The sequence below is a fragment of the Diuraphis noxia genome, unplaced genomic scaffold, assembly GCF_037042655.1.
Source record: "Diuraphis noxia isolate RWA-SAM2 unplaced genomic scaffold, SU_Dnox_SAM2 contig0002, whole genome shotgun sequence".
In the NCBI taxonomy this organism is placed as follows: domain Eukaryota; kingdom Metazoa; phylum Arthropoda; class Insecta; order Hemiptera; family Aphididae; genus Diuraphis; species Diuraphis noxia.
Window position 1 is genome coordinate 71,889,363 of NW_028301712.1, and position 20,384 is coordinate 71,909,746.

General features: G+C 31.0%; 1 protein-coding gene across 2 annotated transcripts in view; it reads left to right on the forward strand.

Moving 5' to 3' along the window:
* LOC107173432 (leucine rich repeat protein connectin) overlaps positions 1–20,384 on the forward strand; it is a 273,851-nt gene that overhangs the window by 46,239 nt on the left and 207,228 nt on the right. For both annotated transcript variants that reach the window (XM_089219655.1, XM_089219654.1), the window contains one exon: positions 1,822–2,926. In XM_089219655.1, coding sequence (XP_089075781.1) covers positions 1,831–2,926 — 1,096 coding nt within the window. In that variant the 5' untranslated portion in view covers positions 1,822–1,830. The remainder of the gene's footprint in view (positions 1–1,821; positions 2,927–20,384) is intronic.

The following is a 20,384-nucleotide window of genomic DNA, read 5'->3' on the forward strand; positions in this document are numbered from 1 at the left end:
ATGATTTATGTTTTAAGTATTTAACAATAATTTATAATACAGTTTTAGATTATATTATAATTTATAAGTTATAAATTATAACCATAAAAAATAGTGCAATTAATTTATGCCCCCCCCCCCCAAAAAAAAAAAAAAATGTTTCACAGGTACGACACTAAGTGCTTGACACTGTAAAAAAAAATACACGATTTAATCGTATTATATGCTAGCTTTTCGACGTTGGTACAGGCCATTTATAATTTATTATATTATGATAAACATTCATGTTCTGTTCTGTTGGTGGAGCGATTTGACATTTTACGCGGTGATTTCGTGGAAACGCCATAGTGGAATCGCCGTGTGGGAAGTCTGTGTAGCCACGGTGTCTAGCTAAATGATAATTGAATCATTTTTCAATTACCGTTCTCCCCTGCTCACCACCGGCACCGTATACTGCTGCAGTAATGAACCCTCGGGTTACAACACGATGACAACCACGCCCACTCGGGGGGGACTCGCAGAGAACACTTGTGCCGGTGACGCCCATCTAATTAAGATTTTTCCAATCGTGTAATATATAATGTAATTCGGCATCGTCGGTGGTAGTAGGGGGAGAGCGAATTTTCAAAAAAGTCAAAACAAATATAACGCGCTCTGCAGTAGTCTCACCACGTAGGTGCCTAATAGCTGGTGTATACGCTCGTTAGCTATAGCTATTTCGACATATATCTGACGCGAATCCCGAGACGTTTACACGCGCATGAATTATGGCCGACTCGTGAGTTTCACCCATGCAAACTCGGTGAATTTCGTTTTTTATTCCTGCCAAAGGCAAAACGCTTGCAATATTAAAACAAACAGTGTACGTATACAAACCGCGTGGGGAGCACGTAAAACACAATGGACATTTCAATATTGAATGAGCACGTGTATACACGCGCCATACACGCACACACACATACACACGATATGAACAGTGAACTGCTCACGGAATGGCCAACAGTTCCTTTTGTATGAGGAGGGCCTGCGGTCAATTGTAAATAGGTGAGGTTGGTAGGGTGGAAGGGGCGTGAGTGGAAGCGCATAAAAAGGAGAAAAAAAGGCTACCCATAATCCATATAAAATGTATATTGTATATATATATAACGCATTCACCCCACCCGCGAGGGTATGCACAGTGGGTTATATATATATAAGGTAGTTTTCTGACACGTCACGGAGGCACGAAAAACACACACTGACAAAACGAAAGCCAATATAATATATAAAATATGCCGTTCGCAAGGTAATAGTCTATCGATTCGTCGGTTAAATTATAAGAAACGCGTATTATGTATAAATATTTCATTATTATGTCATCGCCGTTGTTTGTGAATTATTCGTCGTGAGTCGGTTGACACGACAGGAAACCCTATTTATACGTCGTCGGGAGCAGGTACCTCTGCGCTAGTATATTATAATTCGCATTTATACTAATATTTAGGTAAAACAAATATCGTGTCGTGACTACAGCCACTTAAAGAAAATTATATATAAGAGTATTATAATAAGAGTTATACCGCATAAACCGTTTAAAAGCCATCGTGGCGAGTGTATTATGTCATCGGAAAACTATTTTTCCGTACATCACGTGTATCGAATAGCTGCAATGGTTCACGGAAATGCGTCGTCCGGTCGATCGACAGACTGGTACAATACTATTTTAATATAAAGTTGTTCTCGCACATATACCACCAATACGTTATTTTTGTTGTTACTGCTGTAGCTGCAGCAGTGGATGGAAAACATTAATAATATATGAGCTATTGTTATACGAAACTTACGATTTTTCTTTTACCACAGATTTTCGAGATGGAGCGTCAACAACAGTTCGTGGTCCTGTGGTTGGTATTCGCGGTTCTGGTGTACGATAACCATGGTTACGTGTCGAACCGGAGAGTGAAAAACCAGAGGCCGGGAGTGCGGAGCTACCCCGACGATGACAAGAACGGCGGCAGCGGTGACATCTCCGAAATAAACGTTTGCGCGCTCGAACAGAAAACTACTATCAACTTGTACTGTTATTGCGACGACCCGAAATCGCACGCGGCCACGTCGGCCGACTGTTGGGTGTTCAACAACGGCGAGCCCAGCGACTCGGCTGTATGGCGCGAGTTCGGGTCGCAGTCGAACGTGACCAAGCTGACATTCAACGTGCGCGGAACCTCGTCCAAGACGCTGTCGTTCGTGCCCACCGAGGCGTTGGCCCGGATGCCCGAGCTCCGGACGCTGGAGATCGTGTACGCAAACATCGGGACAGTGCACTCGCACGCGTTCGCCAACCTGTCCCGGTTGCAGGACCTGGCGCTGGTCCGGAACAACATCGTGCAGCTGGCCCGGAACTCGATCGCGTACATGGAGGATCTGCGCGTGGTCACGCTCGGCGACAACGCTATCGAGAGCATCAGCAACGACGTATTCGCCCGGCTACCCGCGCTCCGGAAGCTGTACATGGACCGGAACAACATCAGCTTCATTGCCGAGGGGGCGTTCGAGCAGCTGCGAAAGCTCGAAGAGCTCGACCTTTCCGACAACAGGTTGACCGGATCGCTGTCCAGGTACGTGTTCCTCGGCTTGGTGTCGGTAAAGCGGCTGGACATGCGGGCGAACCACTTGGACCGGGTGGGCCCAGACGCATTCGCAGAACTGGTGTGCCTCGAGGAGCTCGTTCTGGAGGACAATCTCATAAAGAAGATCGACGGCAGGGGATTTTCCGGACTTCCTAACCTCCAGCGGCTGATCTTGGCAGAAAACCGATTGACCGCTATTGACGACCGCACGTTCCATGATCTTGAAAAGCTGAAGTTCATCGACATCAGATACAACAACCTGCAAACGCTCACGTTCGGCGCCGTGGAACCGATCTTGGAACGGCTTCGGAACTCGACGTTCTTTTTCCATTTTAAAGGTCAGTGTCTGTTATCCGATCATTTTGTTTGATATGTATATTATATTGCACATCGCAATTATGCGCGCTGTGATTTATTTCCAATGTATATAAACTATAATATACAAGTATATTTTTAGACTAATTAATTTTGGTTACAAACCTTATACTCACCTTAAAATTTAATTGATGGTAGTTAACTTGGCCGTGTTTGCCTTAATTGGGCCGAACTGGTTGGGTTACGAATAGAAGTTAGGTGGATTTGGAACCTCACCAAAATATGTCAACTTTTGGAACTTATCAGTTCACATATTAGATAACAATGAAGTTTTATAAACAGTATAAGCCCACGGTTTTCCGTTTGCCTAAAACCACGGTAATAGATTGGTTGAGAAGTTCATCGGCGTTCATATAATAATTGTATTATCTGATGTACTCTTGCAGGGGGTCACGATATTTTTTACTGCCATACGACAAATTACCTACTATCATCTCCGTCCGTTTCCTATACGTGTCTGTCACTCACCACTATCTGATTAAATTTTTGGAATTTTCGATCAAATAAATCGCTGTCTGCGAGTTATATATTTTGCAGTGTGCTGTGAGATAAAATTTCGGCAAAGCGAGTTATTAACGAGCCCCTCAAAATGTCATCGAACGAAATGCGTTTCCCAAGTGGATCGTTAATAAGGTAGAAACCATAATATCAGTCACTCATAATTTTATTCAAAGATATTTTCTTGTACCAATAGAAAAATAGTGACGATTTCATGCAAGACGCGACAGTATTGCTCAAAACAGTTACCACCCATTGCATTCACGTATAATTATGTGTATAGGTAATACTTATATTACCTAGGTAGGTTAGCTTAGGTTAAGTTATTTTAAGAGGTCATATTTAACAAATTATAAATTTAACTCAAAATCTAAAAGATAAACTAGAAAAAATCAAAATTTTTTTAACTTAACTCAGTTTAAAAAAAGTTAATCAATTTTTCACAATTAGTATGCAATTCGCACAAAGGGTTATTGTGTCTATCTAATTTAATAACATATTAATAATATACAACAATATTTCATTAAGTAAAAAAATAGAAATATTTGTGTTATTATTGGATTATATTTATTTTATATTAATATTTGTGTATGCGCGAACAATTTCAAAATGTTTTTAACTTGTTGGATTATTTTTAAATAAACTGAAAAATGCAAAGTTATTTCAACTATCAATCAAACTAGTTGAGTTCATAAGTTGATTAGAAAATAGCTAAGTATAGTAGTTAAATTGAAAAATTTAAAAAAAAATTAATTTTTTAACTTGACTTTAAGTTTTTAACTAGTTAATGCCTACCTTTGGGTATCTAGTATACATATTTATAATATATATTGTACAAATATTGAAAGTCCAAGTAAAATATTGATATAGTCGTGTAACGTGTGAATATTAAGTATGACTGCATTATCATCGCTTCGTTTTATCCATTTATACGTACCTATTTATTTTTTATTGGTCTTAAGCCCGGAAACTATGGCCATCAGCTATTGTAGGGGTTGCTATAGTGGTTACTACAGTTGGAAAGGTAGATTGGCAACACGTGCATGTGTGTGGCAAGATTTTTGCCATTAAGAAGTCGGGTGGTTACCCGTCCGGAAATTAGTGGCTGTGGGAGGTGCGTACTCTCAATCACGTTGCGTAATACTGATTGCAGCAACCACGCCGTGCCAAGCCAGTAGCCACACACACATATACAGGGTGATTTTTTTAAGTGGGTACACTAATTATCTCGAAAAGTATTTACTTTTTTCAAAATACTTTTTTACATGGTTTCAAGTTGTTAAAACTCTACCGTTTTTATTAAAAAATTATATTTTTAAATATTTTTTATCCTTATAATTTTTTAAGTTTTTTTACTTTTTTGAACGACAAAATAGAGTTTTAATTTCAATTATTTTTAAATATTTTTTTAAGTTTTTTACTTTTTTGAATGACAGCATAGAGTTTTAATTTCATATTCCAGAGCAGAATATTTTTCTAAGTATTTTGATTCATAAAAATCGAATTTAGGACGAGTAGTTTATGAGTTATATGTATTTAAAGTTTAGACAAGCGGAGTAGTGGACAAACATTTTGCGAAGTAACCTCGTACCACTCCACTCTGTCAATCTAAACTTTAAATACTTATAAAGTTATAACTCAAAAACTACTAGCCCTAAATTCGATTTTTATGAATCAAAATACTTAGAAAAATATTCTGCTCTGGAATATGAAATTAAAACTCTATGCTGTCATTCAAAAAAGTAAAAAACTTAAAAAAATATTTAAAAATAATTTTTTTAAATAAAAACGTTGGTTTTTTAACAACTTGAAACCATGTAAAAAAATATTTTGAAAAAGTAAATACTTTTCGAGATAATTAGTGTACCTATTTAAAAGAATCACCCTGTATATATGTAATATGTATGTATATGTTATATTATACTATATAGCCATATTATAATTCTATAATATATAATTCACGTAAGTACTAGATCTGTAGCGTTATTGCGGCCAATACTATATAAATTAATGGTTTTTATTTATAACAATTATGAACAAATAATAAAATAACTGTTGTATATAATTTTAAATCTGTCGAGAAGTTAATAATTATAAGGGTTGGATAAGTTTAATTTTACATAGTTAGGTACACCAATAATATTGTACAGAATATTAAGAGAACAAAAATGCAATCTGTATATTTTTCTCTTATATAAGCTGCCATTAAGCAATTCACTGTAAATATTGCATAAATATTTGTATTAAAATGTAATGTAAAATGCAAATAATTTTTGTCTAGATGTTTATTAAATATAGGTTAAAAACCTGTGTTATTATTGAAGCCTTTTCATTTAATAATAATCATAATAATGATAAAAAAAATATTCAAGATAAAATATTTTCAGTTAGTTTATTATTAATTGATATAGACGTTGAAAAGGCATTTCATTAAACTACGTTCGATGTTCAACGGATGATATATTATCTTTATATTTGAAAGCAATTAATTGTCATTAAACGATTTAAATTGTATTACATTGAATTGAGTAGAATAATTTATTATTTGAAAATAGAAAAATGGAATCCACAGTCCACACTTTAATGTTCAGCTGTAATTTATAATTGAAAGCTGATAACTATAAATATAACAATAACAGAATATAATTTACAACAAAATATTTTTTTCTTCCGTTTTAAAACTTTTATTCTTCAGAATGCTTGCCGCACTTTATTATAGACATAAAGAGTACCTATGATATATAGCTTACCTGCTTAAGTTCTCATCTATTTTTCTTATAAACTATTACTTGGATTTATTATTATTACAGCTATACTTTTGATTAATAAATTTAATTGTGATTATATGCTGTAGAAATTTAAGTGGAAAATCTTTTAAAGATCTGTGTATATTTTATAATCAATTTAGGAGTTGGACGAAACTTATTTTTCCGAAAAGTGTTTTCCAAAAATATATTTTAGTAAACAGATTACGTCATAAGTAAATACTTAAAATGCAAAATCTGTTCCTAGTTATTTAATAATAGATTTATTTTTCAATTTTCCATATTGATTAGTGATATATTGATATAATTTTGTATGTTTCATTTAGGTAGTATGAGGTGTATTCAGTAAATGCCTAAACAAAATGGATTGTAATTTGTTACATCTCAAAGTTTTAGGTTCTGAACGAAGTGATGAATGTATTGATTTTACAATGATGTGTGTTGTTTTTTTTGTGTGTGTCTGTACAGCATAACTAGTCGAAACAATGCTTCAAACTTGGGGGTGGTTTCTGATGTAAAAGTGAAGTTCCTTGGTGCATTATAGAGGTCAAAAGTAAACAGTTTTCAAAAAAATCGAAAAAAACAAAAAAAAAAAAGTGAATAAAAAACGGGAATTTTTACGCGAAATCAGTTTTCTACCAAATCGATTTTTTTATATGGTTGTAATTCAAAAACTAATGACTGTAAATACTTGAAATTTTCACCAAATGTTTATATTAGTGTTATCTATATACAGTTTAATTTTCAAAATTTGTTGAATTTTTTGAGTTATTTATAGACCACTGACATTTTCAATTTTTTTGAGAAATTTTTTTTGAAGTGCCGGTAAAAAAATGTTGAACGACCAAAAAAACTTGAAAATTTAATACAAGGTTCCTTATGAGTTTTTCTTATTGTAGCTAAAAAAAATTAAAAATCGTAAATCACAATTTTTTTTTTATAAGCGTCTATAGTTCAAATTTTTACGAACTCTGTCGAAAACGCAAAAATTTGCAAGTAATTTTGAAGTTGAAAAATCATAAAAATTTTTGTGTTTATAACTAAGGATTAAAAATACAACACTAAGTTTTCCATTAGTTTTCCTTCAAGTAGCTATAGAGAAAACTTGAAACATCATTATAGGAAAAATTTTAAGTGCGTTTGAATTTTAAATTTTTACGAAATAGTGTAACGATAACGATTTATTCTCAAACCAGGTATATGTATATCTATGATAATATAAGGTATTATGAGTTATGATAACTACATGCAATGTTTTTGGAAAAATTGATTAACCTAACCTTATTCAAAATGCGTCTTAATCGAAAAATAATATATTTGTTTCAAAATAAAATATATGACAATATTTAAATATAATATATCCTAGACTGACAAATCATCTCCGTTCAGAATCGTTTTTCGTATACAATGATACATATCATTGCATTAAAATCTAACTTACCCTAGACAGAGGTCTACCCCACCACCTAATGTACAGCAGAGCGATACCCAATTTCCCGCTTTTTTTTAGTTGAAATAACTATTTCAAAATAATATTATGTAACCAAAAACAAAATTATAGCGTTAATTTATTATTAGTTTTTAAAGAAAAATAAGCTCATATTAAACTGTATCATTTTAAAAATAACATTGTTAAAATAAATCATAATTAAGAAATTTAATTCCTTTGTAAAAAAAAGTGCAGTATGTATGTATTTATTAAACGTAATTTAATTTAATTAAAAAATACTATACATAATAATTGTAATAATATATTATATAATCATAAAATAAAATAATAATTTTTAATTTATTTTAAATATTTATCAATTGAATTTAAAAATGAGAATTACAGAGTCATTAAGTTTATTATTACCATTATATTATAATAATAGATATTAGATATATATTTTTCCTTTCGACAACCTCTACAAGAGGAGTAAAATATTTTGTTTTTTTCACATTACCAAACAAGAGATTGCTGTTTGAATTATAAGTAATGCAACGCAATGTTGTAATACTTTTTATTCGATTAGGTATCTACATAAAACCCTAATGATGGAGTATAATATTAGATTATTAATCTGCTACATTATTTACGGATAACGAAAAAAAAAAATACAAAAATGTAAATGGATTGTCATTATGCTGATTCATTTTGTCATCAATATTTATAATGTTTGAAGCCTTATTCGACTTATTCCAGTCATCCATCATTAGGCCAATTGCAAAAAAAAGGTATGCGGGAGTGCTTCAAAAACGAAAGGTTGATCGTTGACGTCTAGTATCAAATGTTATTATGGAATGATTATGCTGATTAGGAACGGTAATTCTTGTAAAGCACAAAAGATGAGCGGCTTGTATTTAAACAAGTGTCTAAATAATTATACGTTACCATAGCTACCCGTAGTAGGGTTAAAATTTTCTAGCATTTCGTTACATATTGATACACATGCGGGATGAGAAAAATAAGTATTTCGTTAGAAATCTCGTCTCATTTAAATTCCGAACGATCCTCTCGGGTTTTTCAAAGCCCTTTTAAGCATAAAGGAAAAATCTATAAGAAGATTCGTTTGCGCGATATAATCTTTAAGGAAAACGATGTATAAACTAAAAAAAAAAATAGAATGCAAAGGGTTTTTTCTTCTCTATTTCACCGTGCAATATCTTTTTAAAAGATAACCGATTTGGCAGTGATCTTTTCGTTTATGTCTTTGTCCATTTCGCATTTATTTTCTTTCCTTATACATACTGCGGCAGCTCTCTCGTATGCTGCTAGGGAATGTGTGCGAGTGACAGCCGGCGTGCCAGTGCAACAAATGAACACACTGATTAGGCGACCTTTGCGCTGACAAAGTGATTGCATCCGCACCCACACAGTATCCACACTACATTCTTTCACAGGACTTTCCGTTTTCATTTCCGTAGCTAGCTCAGCAGCAGCCTTTCTTGCTACTCTATGCTACGCGCAAATCTTTTGAACCTCTGTCATGTTGTCGGTCAAGGCTTTTATTGTGCCCATTAGTTACCGAAAAGCACTCTAATTTACATTTATTTTCAACTATAGATTTTAACTGTGGATTGACTGATTTTCCGCGATATCGGGTTGTGTTAATAAATTGCAAATGTCAACGATGATTTCACTTTACCTTTATGGACAAAGGTACAATGAGTATTTGTACGGTAAACGAGCACGACTGTTCAATTACCAGTGCAATACGCGCTGTGGTTTTCATTGATTGCGTGCAGGTCAGACCTGGTTGTAAGTTGAGAACGATTTCGGTGTACTTTTTTTAAACTCATCATAGCGTTAAGTAGGCGGGTACTGGTTAAGTTATGTACTAACTATTATAGACACTGAAGTCAGGTTAATATGGTCGTGATTCTATGCATAGAATAATACATTATACAAAGTTTTATATTTTAGTTATCTAGAGTAGCGTTTCTCAACAGGTGTTTCGCGGAACCGAAAGGAAGGGGTTCCGTGAAAAATTTGGGAAAATATAAAAATTATTATTAGTTTCCTTATCCTAAATGACCTACTATAGGTATTCAATTATCTTATCTGTGGTCATTAGCGAGTCAATAGGTCAATGGGTCTCACCACTACAAAATATTTATTTGTAGTTGTCAGTCTTCATTATGATTTGACGAAGTAAGAAACCGTTTTTTTTCTAACAGTAGATTTTAGTGTTCAATTATTACTATCACGAATAACTCTTTAATTTTCTGGTAAGTTGTACTTTATAATAATATTTAAAAAAAAAATGGTGCCTGGGATAAGTTATTAAAATTAACACTGAGAGCTGACGCCGACGCTTCGTCGACAAATCGTAACAGTTTTATGCGGCGGGCGTCGACATTATTACATTATTATTTTTAGACTATGTGATTTAAAATGTAGTATTTCTTTTCGGAAATCTTTTCAGTAGTGGTACCTGTTCCTTCATATTTTTTACTGAAATAGACAAATGGCTCAACACGGGGCGATTATTATCAGTAGAAAAGACCGGTCTAACATTTACAAGTAAAATCAGTACTTCGTCTGTTCCATTGGAAAACTCGACTTCCCACTGTGAAGCAGCTCCTCCCTAAAAACTAACTTTCGAAAATGAAGCATTTCCAAGTAAGGAATACACTCAAATTAATTTTTCAAAAGGTAAAAAAAGACGATATGATGAAGAATATTTATCGTTTGGATTTATTACCATTGGAGTAGACACGTTTTCCGATGTGAGGTGCTTAGGTGCGTAGTTTGTGAAAAAGTTCTCAGTAACAGTTCTTTGGCTCCTGCGAAGCTTAAGTGACATTTGGAATCTAATCATCCAAATCTGAAAGGGAAAGATCTGGAATCTTTTAGAATGAAAAAAGACATTTCAATTGAATGTGTGAGTTCTCTCACTAAGTATGTAAAAGACGAAAATGAGAAAAACACATAGGCTTCATTTATATTGGGTTATATAATATTGCGCGTGCCGGAAAACCCCACACCATTGTCGAAAGTTTGATTAAACTTGGTATAATAGAAGTGGTCTCTTGTATTCTCGCCGATTTCTCGGAGAAGATGCGGGAAAAAAAGTTGCAGCAGTGCAGTGCTTAAACAATACAATTTCTGATCGAATTCATAAAATTTCTGACCACATTGAAGATGAATTTGTCTTCAGATTAATTAACTGTAACCAATTTTCTTTACAAATGGACGAAAGCACCGATGTTTCTGGGTTGTCCATACTACTTGTTTTTACCAGATATACTCATGAGAAAACCATTCAAGAAGGGTTGCTTATTTGTGAAAGTTTGAAAACGCATACCACAGGAGAGGAAATTTTTGAAGTATTAAATAAGTACTTAGTGACAAAAAATATATCATGGCAAAAATGTGTGGACGTATGTACGGATGGTGCTGCTGCAATGGTTGGGAAGATAAAAAGGTGTAATAACAATAATTAAAGAGGTAGCTCCAAAATGTAGTAATAGCCACTGTGTTTTACATCGCCATGCGTTAGCAACCAAGAAACTTTCGCCAGATCTTAAATCAGCACTAGACGTAGCTGTTCAGTGTGTGAACTTTATAAAATCACGCCCCTTAAAAACAAGGCTGTTCAAGAAGCTCTGTGAGGAAATGGGGAGTGAACATCAAAATCTTATTTTACATGCAGAAATCAGGTGGTTGTCCAGAGGCAAAGTTTTAACAAGAATTTTTGAATTGCGAGATGATATAAAAAATTTTCTGAAGGAGCATACGAAAACAAATCTTTTTGAGTTGTTTTATGATGAGAATTGGCTCATAAACTTAGCTTACCTCTCTGATATTTTCAACAAGTTAAACGAAACAAACTTGGGTTTACAAGAAAAAGAAACTTCAATCTTTCAAGCCAACGAAAAGACATTGACTAACCATTGACAAGTTGGATTTTTGGGTCGAATGTGTACAAGAAAATGATTTTTCATGTTTCTCCAACTTGAACAAATTCTTATATGAAAATGAGAGCTCAGTAACACCGATAAATGCAAAAGAAATAAAAGACCATTTAATCAATTTAAAATCCGGATTACTTTCCTACTTTCCAAAAATAAACTAAGATTCTGATAATTTGTGGGTACAAAATCCATTTTAAATTCAGAAAAAGCCAAAAGAACTATCATCCGTTGAATACGAAAGTTTGCTTGAAGTAAAATTTTCATCTAAATTAAAAATCAAGTTCGAGTCACTTAAAATTGAGGAGTTCTGGATCGCCATGGAAAGTGATTACGAACAATTGTCCATAAAGGCTATCGCTGTTTTATTGCCATTTGCAACTTCCTACTTGTGTGAAACTGGATTTTCAGCGTATACAAAGACCAAGAATAAGTTTCGAAATCAACTGAATGCGGCTCCGGACCTACAAATCAAACTTTCAGGAATAACTCCAAATTTAAAAACAATTATGAAGAAAACTATGGAAAGATTCCAATCTTCTCATTAAACCTATTTTAGGATAATAAGAGACAAATATTAAATTTTAAGCTTTGATATGATTATTTATATTTTATAATACTGTAATTTTAATAGTTATAAACAAAATAAAATGTTAAAACCGTCTTAACTATGTTTTTTTAATTTTATTAATGACACTTTTATGCCGGAAGTGTCCAAAAACCCACTCATTTCAGTGTACAAAACATTTGTCTGCATTACTATGATAGAAAAAATGGGGGTACCTCAAAATGTTCTAGCTCCTGCAAGGATTCCGCAAGTAAAAGAAGTTGGGAAACGCTGATCTAGAGTTTGGGCCGGTTGGGGGTGGGTAGGTAGTAGGTACCAATAATATCTATGCAGTTTTTAATTTGTCGCTTCGACGATTAATAGAAGATATCATCAAATATTATGATTTTTCGTTTTGAAAATATTATGCTAAAATATAATTAAAACGGGTTGTCAACCATAAAAATACTCCGTTAGCTTCTGTAGACTGAATTTTTACCAATAGGTTAGTAGCTTAGAACGCAAGTTCGCGGTATAGTGTTATACCACCTAGGTAAGTACTTATTATTTTCCAATAGTTAATATATATTATATAGCTACCTAATAAAAAATAATATGGTTTATTCATATAATGTGCCATGTGATAATGTACTTCATTTGGAATGATATAAATAGTTTTTAATGTACTAAAATGAAACAATATTATAAAATACTCTATTTACATGATATTATTATTGAATAGTGAATCTACGGCCATTTTTATTTTATCTACGAACAATCACATTCATTTAATGGCAACATGTAACATGGTACTAGACTGGCACTTTAATTTAATATTCAAGCTATTGTTATTTGGCAACAGAATACATCATATAGCCGGAACTATCCAATTAGTGCATGTACCTATTACAAATGATGAGTACAATAAAATACATTTGTATGTACATTATCAAACTATTTGCAATATCAAATGTTAGTTTACAAAAGAAAAAATGCACAATTTAAAACAATATTTTATATATATATAGATCACAATATTATTATTATTGAGTTTTTTATATGTAAGTAAATTGAGACTTCTAAATGGCACTCCATATTAATTATATTGTGTATAATTTGCTTCGTTTGATCATGTATGAAATGTTACTGATATATATCCATGAATTATTCTTATTTGCATATTCGGTATTTAGTATTTACTGTACCCAATACTTAACGTGGTTATCCAATATTAGTTGTATTTAATAATCAGTTAATAATGTCCTATCCATGTATGTACTTAAATGGACAGACAATTTCAAAGAGTTACATTGCACGTTAGTCAAAAAGGGGCATATTGCTATTTATATTTAACTAAAAGGGTTATAATAGTTCTGAAAGTTATTTTGCTGTAATAAACTTTTGTCGTACAAAACTAATGATGTAAACTTTAACGATTTAAATTTTTATTTGCATGGATACAGGCCGTATATACAGTTTTTTTTTATAAAATCAAAACTTTTTGAATTTTAAGCAAAATTATAAAAAATGCATAATGCTCAAGACCTTTTTATTTCACTATTTATTCTTTATTTAAAAGCTCATGATTTTTTTTTTTTTTTTTAAACGATGGTACTTCAAAATAAATTTAAACCTTATGTTGTTTATTATATTTATATATTTTTTTTTATTGATCACAAAAAAACATCGACAGAAAAAGCCATTAGATACAGAAAGTTAAGATATATGCATGACTAAGTGTTTGCAACGATATTTACAAGGATGAATTATAAATAAAGTGGGATGTACATTTTTTTTATAAATAATTGTACAATTTGGAGTGTTTTAAAAAATTCAATAAATCTTAGTTATTTTTAGGATTGGGACCGAGTGTGGAGTCCAGGTTGTGTGATATCTTGTGCTCAACTCGTTCTTGGTTGTACAATAAGCAGTCGGAAATATGTGTTGGACGGTTAACATAGTTCCACACGCTGGTTTGACAAATATAGGAGGCTTCTCTCTTGCCATCAGTAATCCGTGCATGAGTTTGGTGTGTCCAATGCAAAGTCTGTTGAGTACTGTACTTTTTTTTCGGTTAAGCTTTTGATTTACCCAACGATAAGTATCTCTTTTGATTTCATTTAGTTTGATATTTTGCGTATTCCAGATACTTAACCATTTATTTTTTATACATGCATTTATGAAGTTTTTTGTGTTTTCGTAAGACATTTGGTTTATTAAAACGGTTTCGTTATCGTTAACTGCTAATGAGACTTGTTCGTCGACAGTTTCGTTTCCTAGTATACCCGAATGTCCGGGAATCCACATGATGGTGATACGTATACTCAAAAGGGAAGCTTTATCGAGCGCATTCTTAATTTTAGAAGCAATGTTCCCAGGGTTGAAATGGTTCAGAATACTTTTTACCGTACTTAGTGAATCACTGAAGATTATGAACTTAGTATGAGCTTCATGTATTATAATCTCGTTTGCCGAGAGGATAGCTAATGCTTCGTCTGTGAATATGGAGCAAATATTGGGTAATTTGCTTAATATAATCTTATTTGGGAAAATGATCGAGAATCCGACACCTTTCTGAGATTTTGATCCATCAGTGTATACTCCCTGGAAGTCGTTGTAGTTATCAAGTATGCTTTTAAAGAAGTTTTTGAAAATAATGGGAGAGGTTCGATGCTTACAAAAATAGCTAAGTTCAATGTTAATTGGGTTTGAGCAAGCCTCCGGAGGTTGAACTTTTTTTCTTTAGTAAATAGTTATGATTTGCGATAAATCAAGGTTAATATCTTTCAACTCTTCTGTAATGAGGTGATTGTTTATTTCGTGAATGGTGTTATTTGATTTGGCAGATCTTGCTGCGTATTTGAGATGTAACTCTGACCTTTTTATTTCAGGAATGGTTTCACCAGCGATATTATAAATACTGTATATTGGGCTACTCCGAAAGACAACTAGTGTCAGTCTCAGACCGCAGTTATTAACGCTGTTAAGTCATTTAAGTAGGGATTTGGATGCAGATATGTACAGTGATGAGCCGTAGTTGAGTTTGGACTGTATTAATAATTTGTGAATTTTAATTAGCGTGTTTGTTTCCCCACCTCATGTAGTATGAGAAGGACTTTTCAAAATTTTGATTGAGTTGCTGGAGGATGAGTTTAAATGTTTTATGTAAGGAGCCCATGATAATCGTTTGTCGAAAATAACGCCAAGCATTTTCACGGCGTTTTTGTGTACGACTTCAGACTGTCGATGATTATTTTGAGAGCAACAACATTCCTTTTTTTTGTGAACAAGGCGCAGCTGGTTTTTTCAGGAGAGAAATGAAGTCCGGTATTTTTTGCCCAGTTCTCTAAATTAGTTGTTACTGATTGTAGCATGCTTTGCATTGTGTATATACAATTACTTCTGTACCAGGAGTTATATAATATTTTTATTGAGACGCGTTATAATATATAAGTTTGTGCATACCTACATTTATCACTTTTGGTTTTATTATTACTAGTACCTATACTCTACGCCAACAATTGAACCTTTTTGTATTATATATGATTACACAATTTAAACACGTTGATAACGTTGAATATATTTTCCTAAGACCATAAGCCCACTCAAATATTTGTCTTTGGCTACATCCGGTGAGCAAAAACAGATTTCGTTTGTTTAAACGTTATCGATGATTACTGTAAACACTGTTAATTGTTTATTCGATGACATGCCTGTGTCTGTGTGCCGACGCACAAAGGACCTATTGATTAGTAGATAATTTATAGAGCTTTAGCGGATGAATGATGATGCACAGTTATTTTAGTCTCTGGTGCGTAATATTATTATATCGTTTGATTATGCGATTTTTGGTTTAAACCGAGAGCATAAGAGCACAATATGCAAATATTTTTGCATAATTACAATCTTGTGATCACAAGACGTATTATGACATAAAAAATATAATGAGATATAATGTTATAAAAAATGAAATTAGATATATAATTATACATAATATATAAATATGGACGTACAGTATCCATGATGTAGAATGATATTGTATATATTATTATTGTAATGCTATAAATATTAAACTTGAATGTTTGCCTCGGTGTTTGCATTGTATAATTCACAATCTTTTATATCCAAGCATAGGCTATGGAGCGTGAGCTATTGAAAAACAAAATTAAATACACTTGAATTATGCAGTGGGTATAGATTAATACATAACGAGTGAAAAACATTCCACTAACTATGTACATATCGTGGTTATAACTTATTAAATAGTTTAATGTTAATACAGCAAAAACATATTATGCATATTATACAATGACAAAAACTTAAACTGAAACTCAATATTATGCTGTGGCGAAGAGTTGCTAACGAATTTCATAAGCGTATATTGTCAACAAAGTATATACGTCACTTGTTTTGTACATAATTAATCATAGGTATATATATCATCCCAATTCCTATTATGACTAAATATTATAATAACGATTATTAATACAAAAATTAATAGAAAAAATAATCATTAATGTATTTATTTTAATAATTTGTTACCACAGTCGTTTTAAATTACACAATTTTTTTTGTATGTGAGTATTATAATATTACGTGGTTAGTATACTAACCTCTAGGTACACCAAATTACTTATATTCAATATGGTTATATTTATACAAGATATAGCTGTAGTCGCCTGCGCTGATATATTATGTACCTATATAAAAAGATATTTGTATTACGTATTTTTAATGTACCTATCTAAGAGTTAATGTGGGTACAATAATACATATATATTTTATTTATTTAAAGCCTCAACAACTAAGGTTATTGACTTACATTTTAAAGATATATTATTAAGTTATATATAGTTTAAATTATTACATTATGGTAGGTTTTAGCTATTATACAAGGAATAGAAGGGTAGAAAACGAGAAAAAAAGACTATGTAATGATATTATAAGGTTATAAAGTTTAGTTATTTGTAGAAACGTTATCATGTTGCTACAATTTTCAAGACTTGATCCACACATATTATAATGTCATCAAAACGTAGAAACGTTAAATTTTTTTAATGTTTTTCGTAGGCTTCAGTCTTAATTTATTTTATTTAAGTACAATTTTTAAAAATGTTGTACTGTTTTGTATGGATTTGGGTTAAGGATACCTATTAAATAGTTGTATATTTAAACTGTCTTACTATTGTACATTGTGCAGTGTCGGAAATCCTTGGAATTATTGTATTAGTTGAATATTAGAGCTTTCGCAACTTTAGTTATGTATTAAAAACCGTGTAATACCTACGTAAAGTTGATGAAGTATAATGCGTAACAGTTAATTGTATTTTCGATTCCACAGATTAAGCAAATTTAATATCATTGTTAAATAATATTTGTATTATAATAATCAAGAATGAGTTCAATTAAAAATATGCAACTTCGAACTTTGCCTTTGTCGTTATTTATTTTAATGTAGAATTAATATAAAATTATAGCTGAAAATAATAATAATTTGATTTAACGAAATTATTAGTCTTTAATTTGTTGTATAATATTATCGATAAACAAACGTTCCTTAATATTTTAATTTTGACTTAATAGTTTACGAGTAATAAGTTAACACCCAAAGTCAAACATCATAAAATCATATATTAAATACCTTTAATATGTGCTCTATAAACTTTTTATTTTTTGTTAGGAACATTGAAATAAAGATTTTAAATTTTAATACTTATTTTTGATGGATTTAATAAAATATTATATGTGTTAAATTTTACAGAACTTATAACGATTAAATAGCTATAAGCATTATACGGAAACATAGTTAACTGTGCATTTCACATGTGGATCACATTCGAGAGTTTAATGTAAAATATATTATTGATCAATGAAACAGATAGATATCTTATTTTTGTAGTAGAACCATTTAAAAATAGATTCCACAACATGGATAGTGTTCAGTGTTAACAAATGGTATGGTCGGATGATTATATTTTGTGGAGAGGGACCCATTATTTTCATTAAAAGGTCACCACAAACATGACCACCAGCGTCACCACAAACACTAATATTGTTTTGTATAGTTGAAAAATCCTTATTTATTTTTGTTCGTGAAATTTACTCTAAGCCGGATATTGGTATAGAGTTGTACTGTAGCATACGATATGAAAAAAAAAAAAATATTACTATTAATATAATATTGGCTAGATTTTTACAATAACTGTGTGAATAAAATAGCAAACGTTTTTTTTTTTTTTTGCAGAAGTTTAAAAATTGTTATTATTTTTAAAATAAAATCCATCAAAACCGTCTGCAAACACGATTATACTGTTATTGCTTTTGTGCGTGTTATAAAACCCGAGTTTCATGTTCAGATAGATATCGTACATAGGATGGTCATGAGTGAGATTTTTGGTGGAAATATAACGTATAATAATGTGGGTGTAATTATGTAGCCACTGACTGTAAGACAAATTTAGTAAGGTAATTGTGTAAAAGTGCCAGACACTATTTCCCACATAACTATATAGCCACAAATTTTCAAACTTAAAAATCTAAATTATTTTCAAAGACTTAAATTATGACCGTCGTGACTAAACAAATTATTTTTATTAAATTTTGATAATTTATTCGTTTTATTTGTTTTTTTTTTACCAACGTACATTACTATATTAATAGTAGTTATTATTATAGTAGTATTATTATACACCATAATAAAATCATAGCATGAGAGTAGTTACATATTAAGAATTACAATTTTTAATCTATTATTTTATGAAATATTAATCAATTTTATGATTAGCTTTATTTTTATAATTTCATTTAAGTAGTATATAATACATTAGCATTATTATAATTTCGTATATGCTAGCACACTAGTAGGTTATTTTTGATGTATTAAATAAATAAACTATTGTAACATTTATAACAACTAATAAATTATAAGTACCTATTCCATATACCAACCTAATATTCTTAGATTTACATTTTACTATAAATAATCAATATTTATTCCATAAAGTGAATTATGTATGTACATAATATTATAATATAATAAATACAGATTATTTTACATAAAAGTTCAGTGGGTAAATGTAAAGACAAGGTATGAGTGTAAAAAAAATGTTTTGTATAGATTTTTGAAAAAAGTGATCTTACGATTATTTTTGTCATTGTCTAATTATCAGATGAATATAACGAAAAATTAACTTCACCACGTTAATGTAAGCCTAAGTTTAACTAAAAATCATGTTTCATATCGTTTTTGGCATAATAATGATGTTATGTGGTGCTGATAATGTAAAAAAAAAAAATATGATATGTGACACATTATTTAATGGTTATAATTTCACTTATTCTCAGTGATATTAACTGTTTTTAATATTCAGAATTTAAAGCTTGAATACACAGGTTAATAATAATTTTATACAATTATATGTAAAATCGTAATTTAATTTATTGTATCCATAAAAGTATAAAATATTTACAAATTTTGTTTAAAATGAATTTATTTACAAATAACAAAAGTTCTGATATTTTTAAATTTTAATATTTTATGAATGTTATGAATTAAGTTATGGATTTAATAAAATATGTAATAAAATTATAATTACCTCCTTGTTCAAACCTAAAACTTTGAATAGGTATCTATTTAAAAAAACATAATTTGGCACTTTATGAATGAGTGAGACATTTTATTCATTTAATGATGTGTTAAGCAGCGTGAAATTTGTTTAACAGAACATAAATCAATCAAAATGTAGTAAATATTTACTATTTACCTGTAGGTATACTGTGCATACTACTATGATGATGATAATAATAATAATAATAATGATAATGATAATAAGTATTATGTAGTATAGTAAAATTCTATTATATTTGAATATTTTGAAATTGAATTATAGTCATATATATATACATATATTATTTAATGCGTAATAGTTCAAAACTTAAACTTAGTGAAGTTTGTGCTTGATAATACTATCATATGCTAATATGCTATAAAAAAAACTGAACGACGATAATAAAACGATGGAAAAGTTTTTGAACATGTCTGTGCTTTTTTCGTTTATTGCAATAATAACTAATTAAAATATTTATTTAATATTGTGGATTAGATAATGAATACGTCCAATACGAACCAAATTGATTTTCTTTGATTGACTATAATTTAATTTTTATAGCACAGGTTACTATCGAATTTTGATTCAACTCGAAACTGAAATTGTA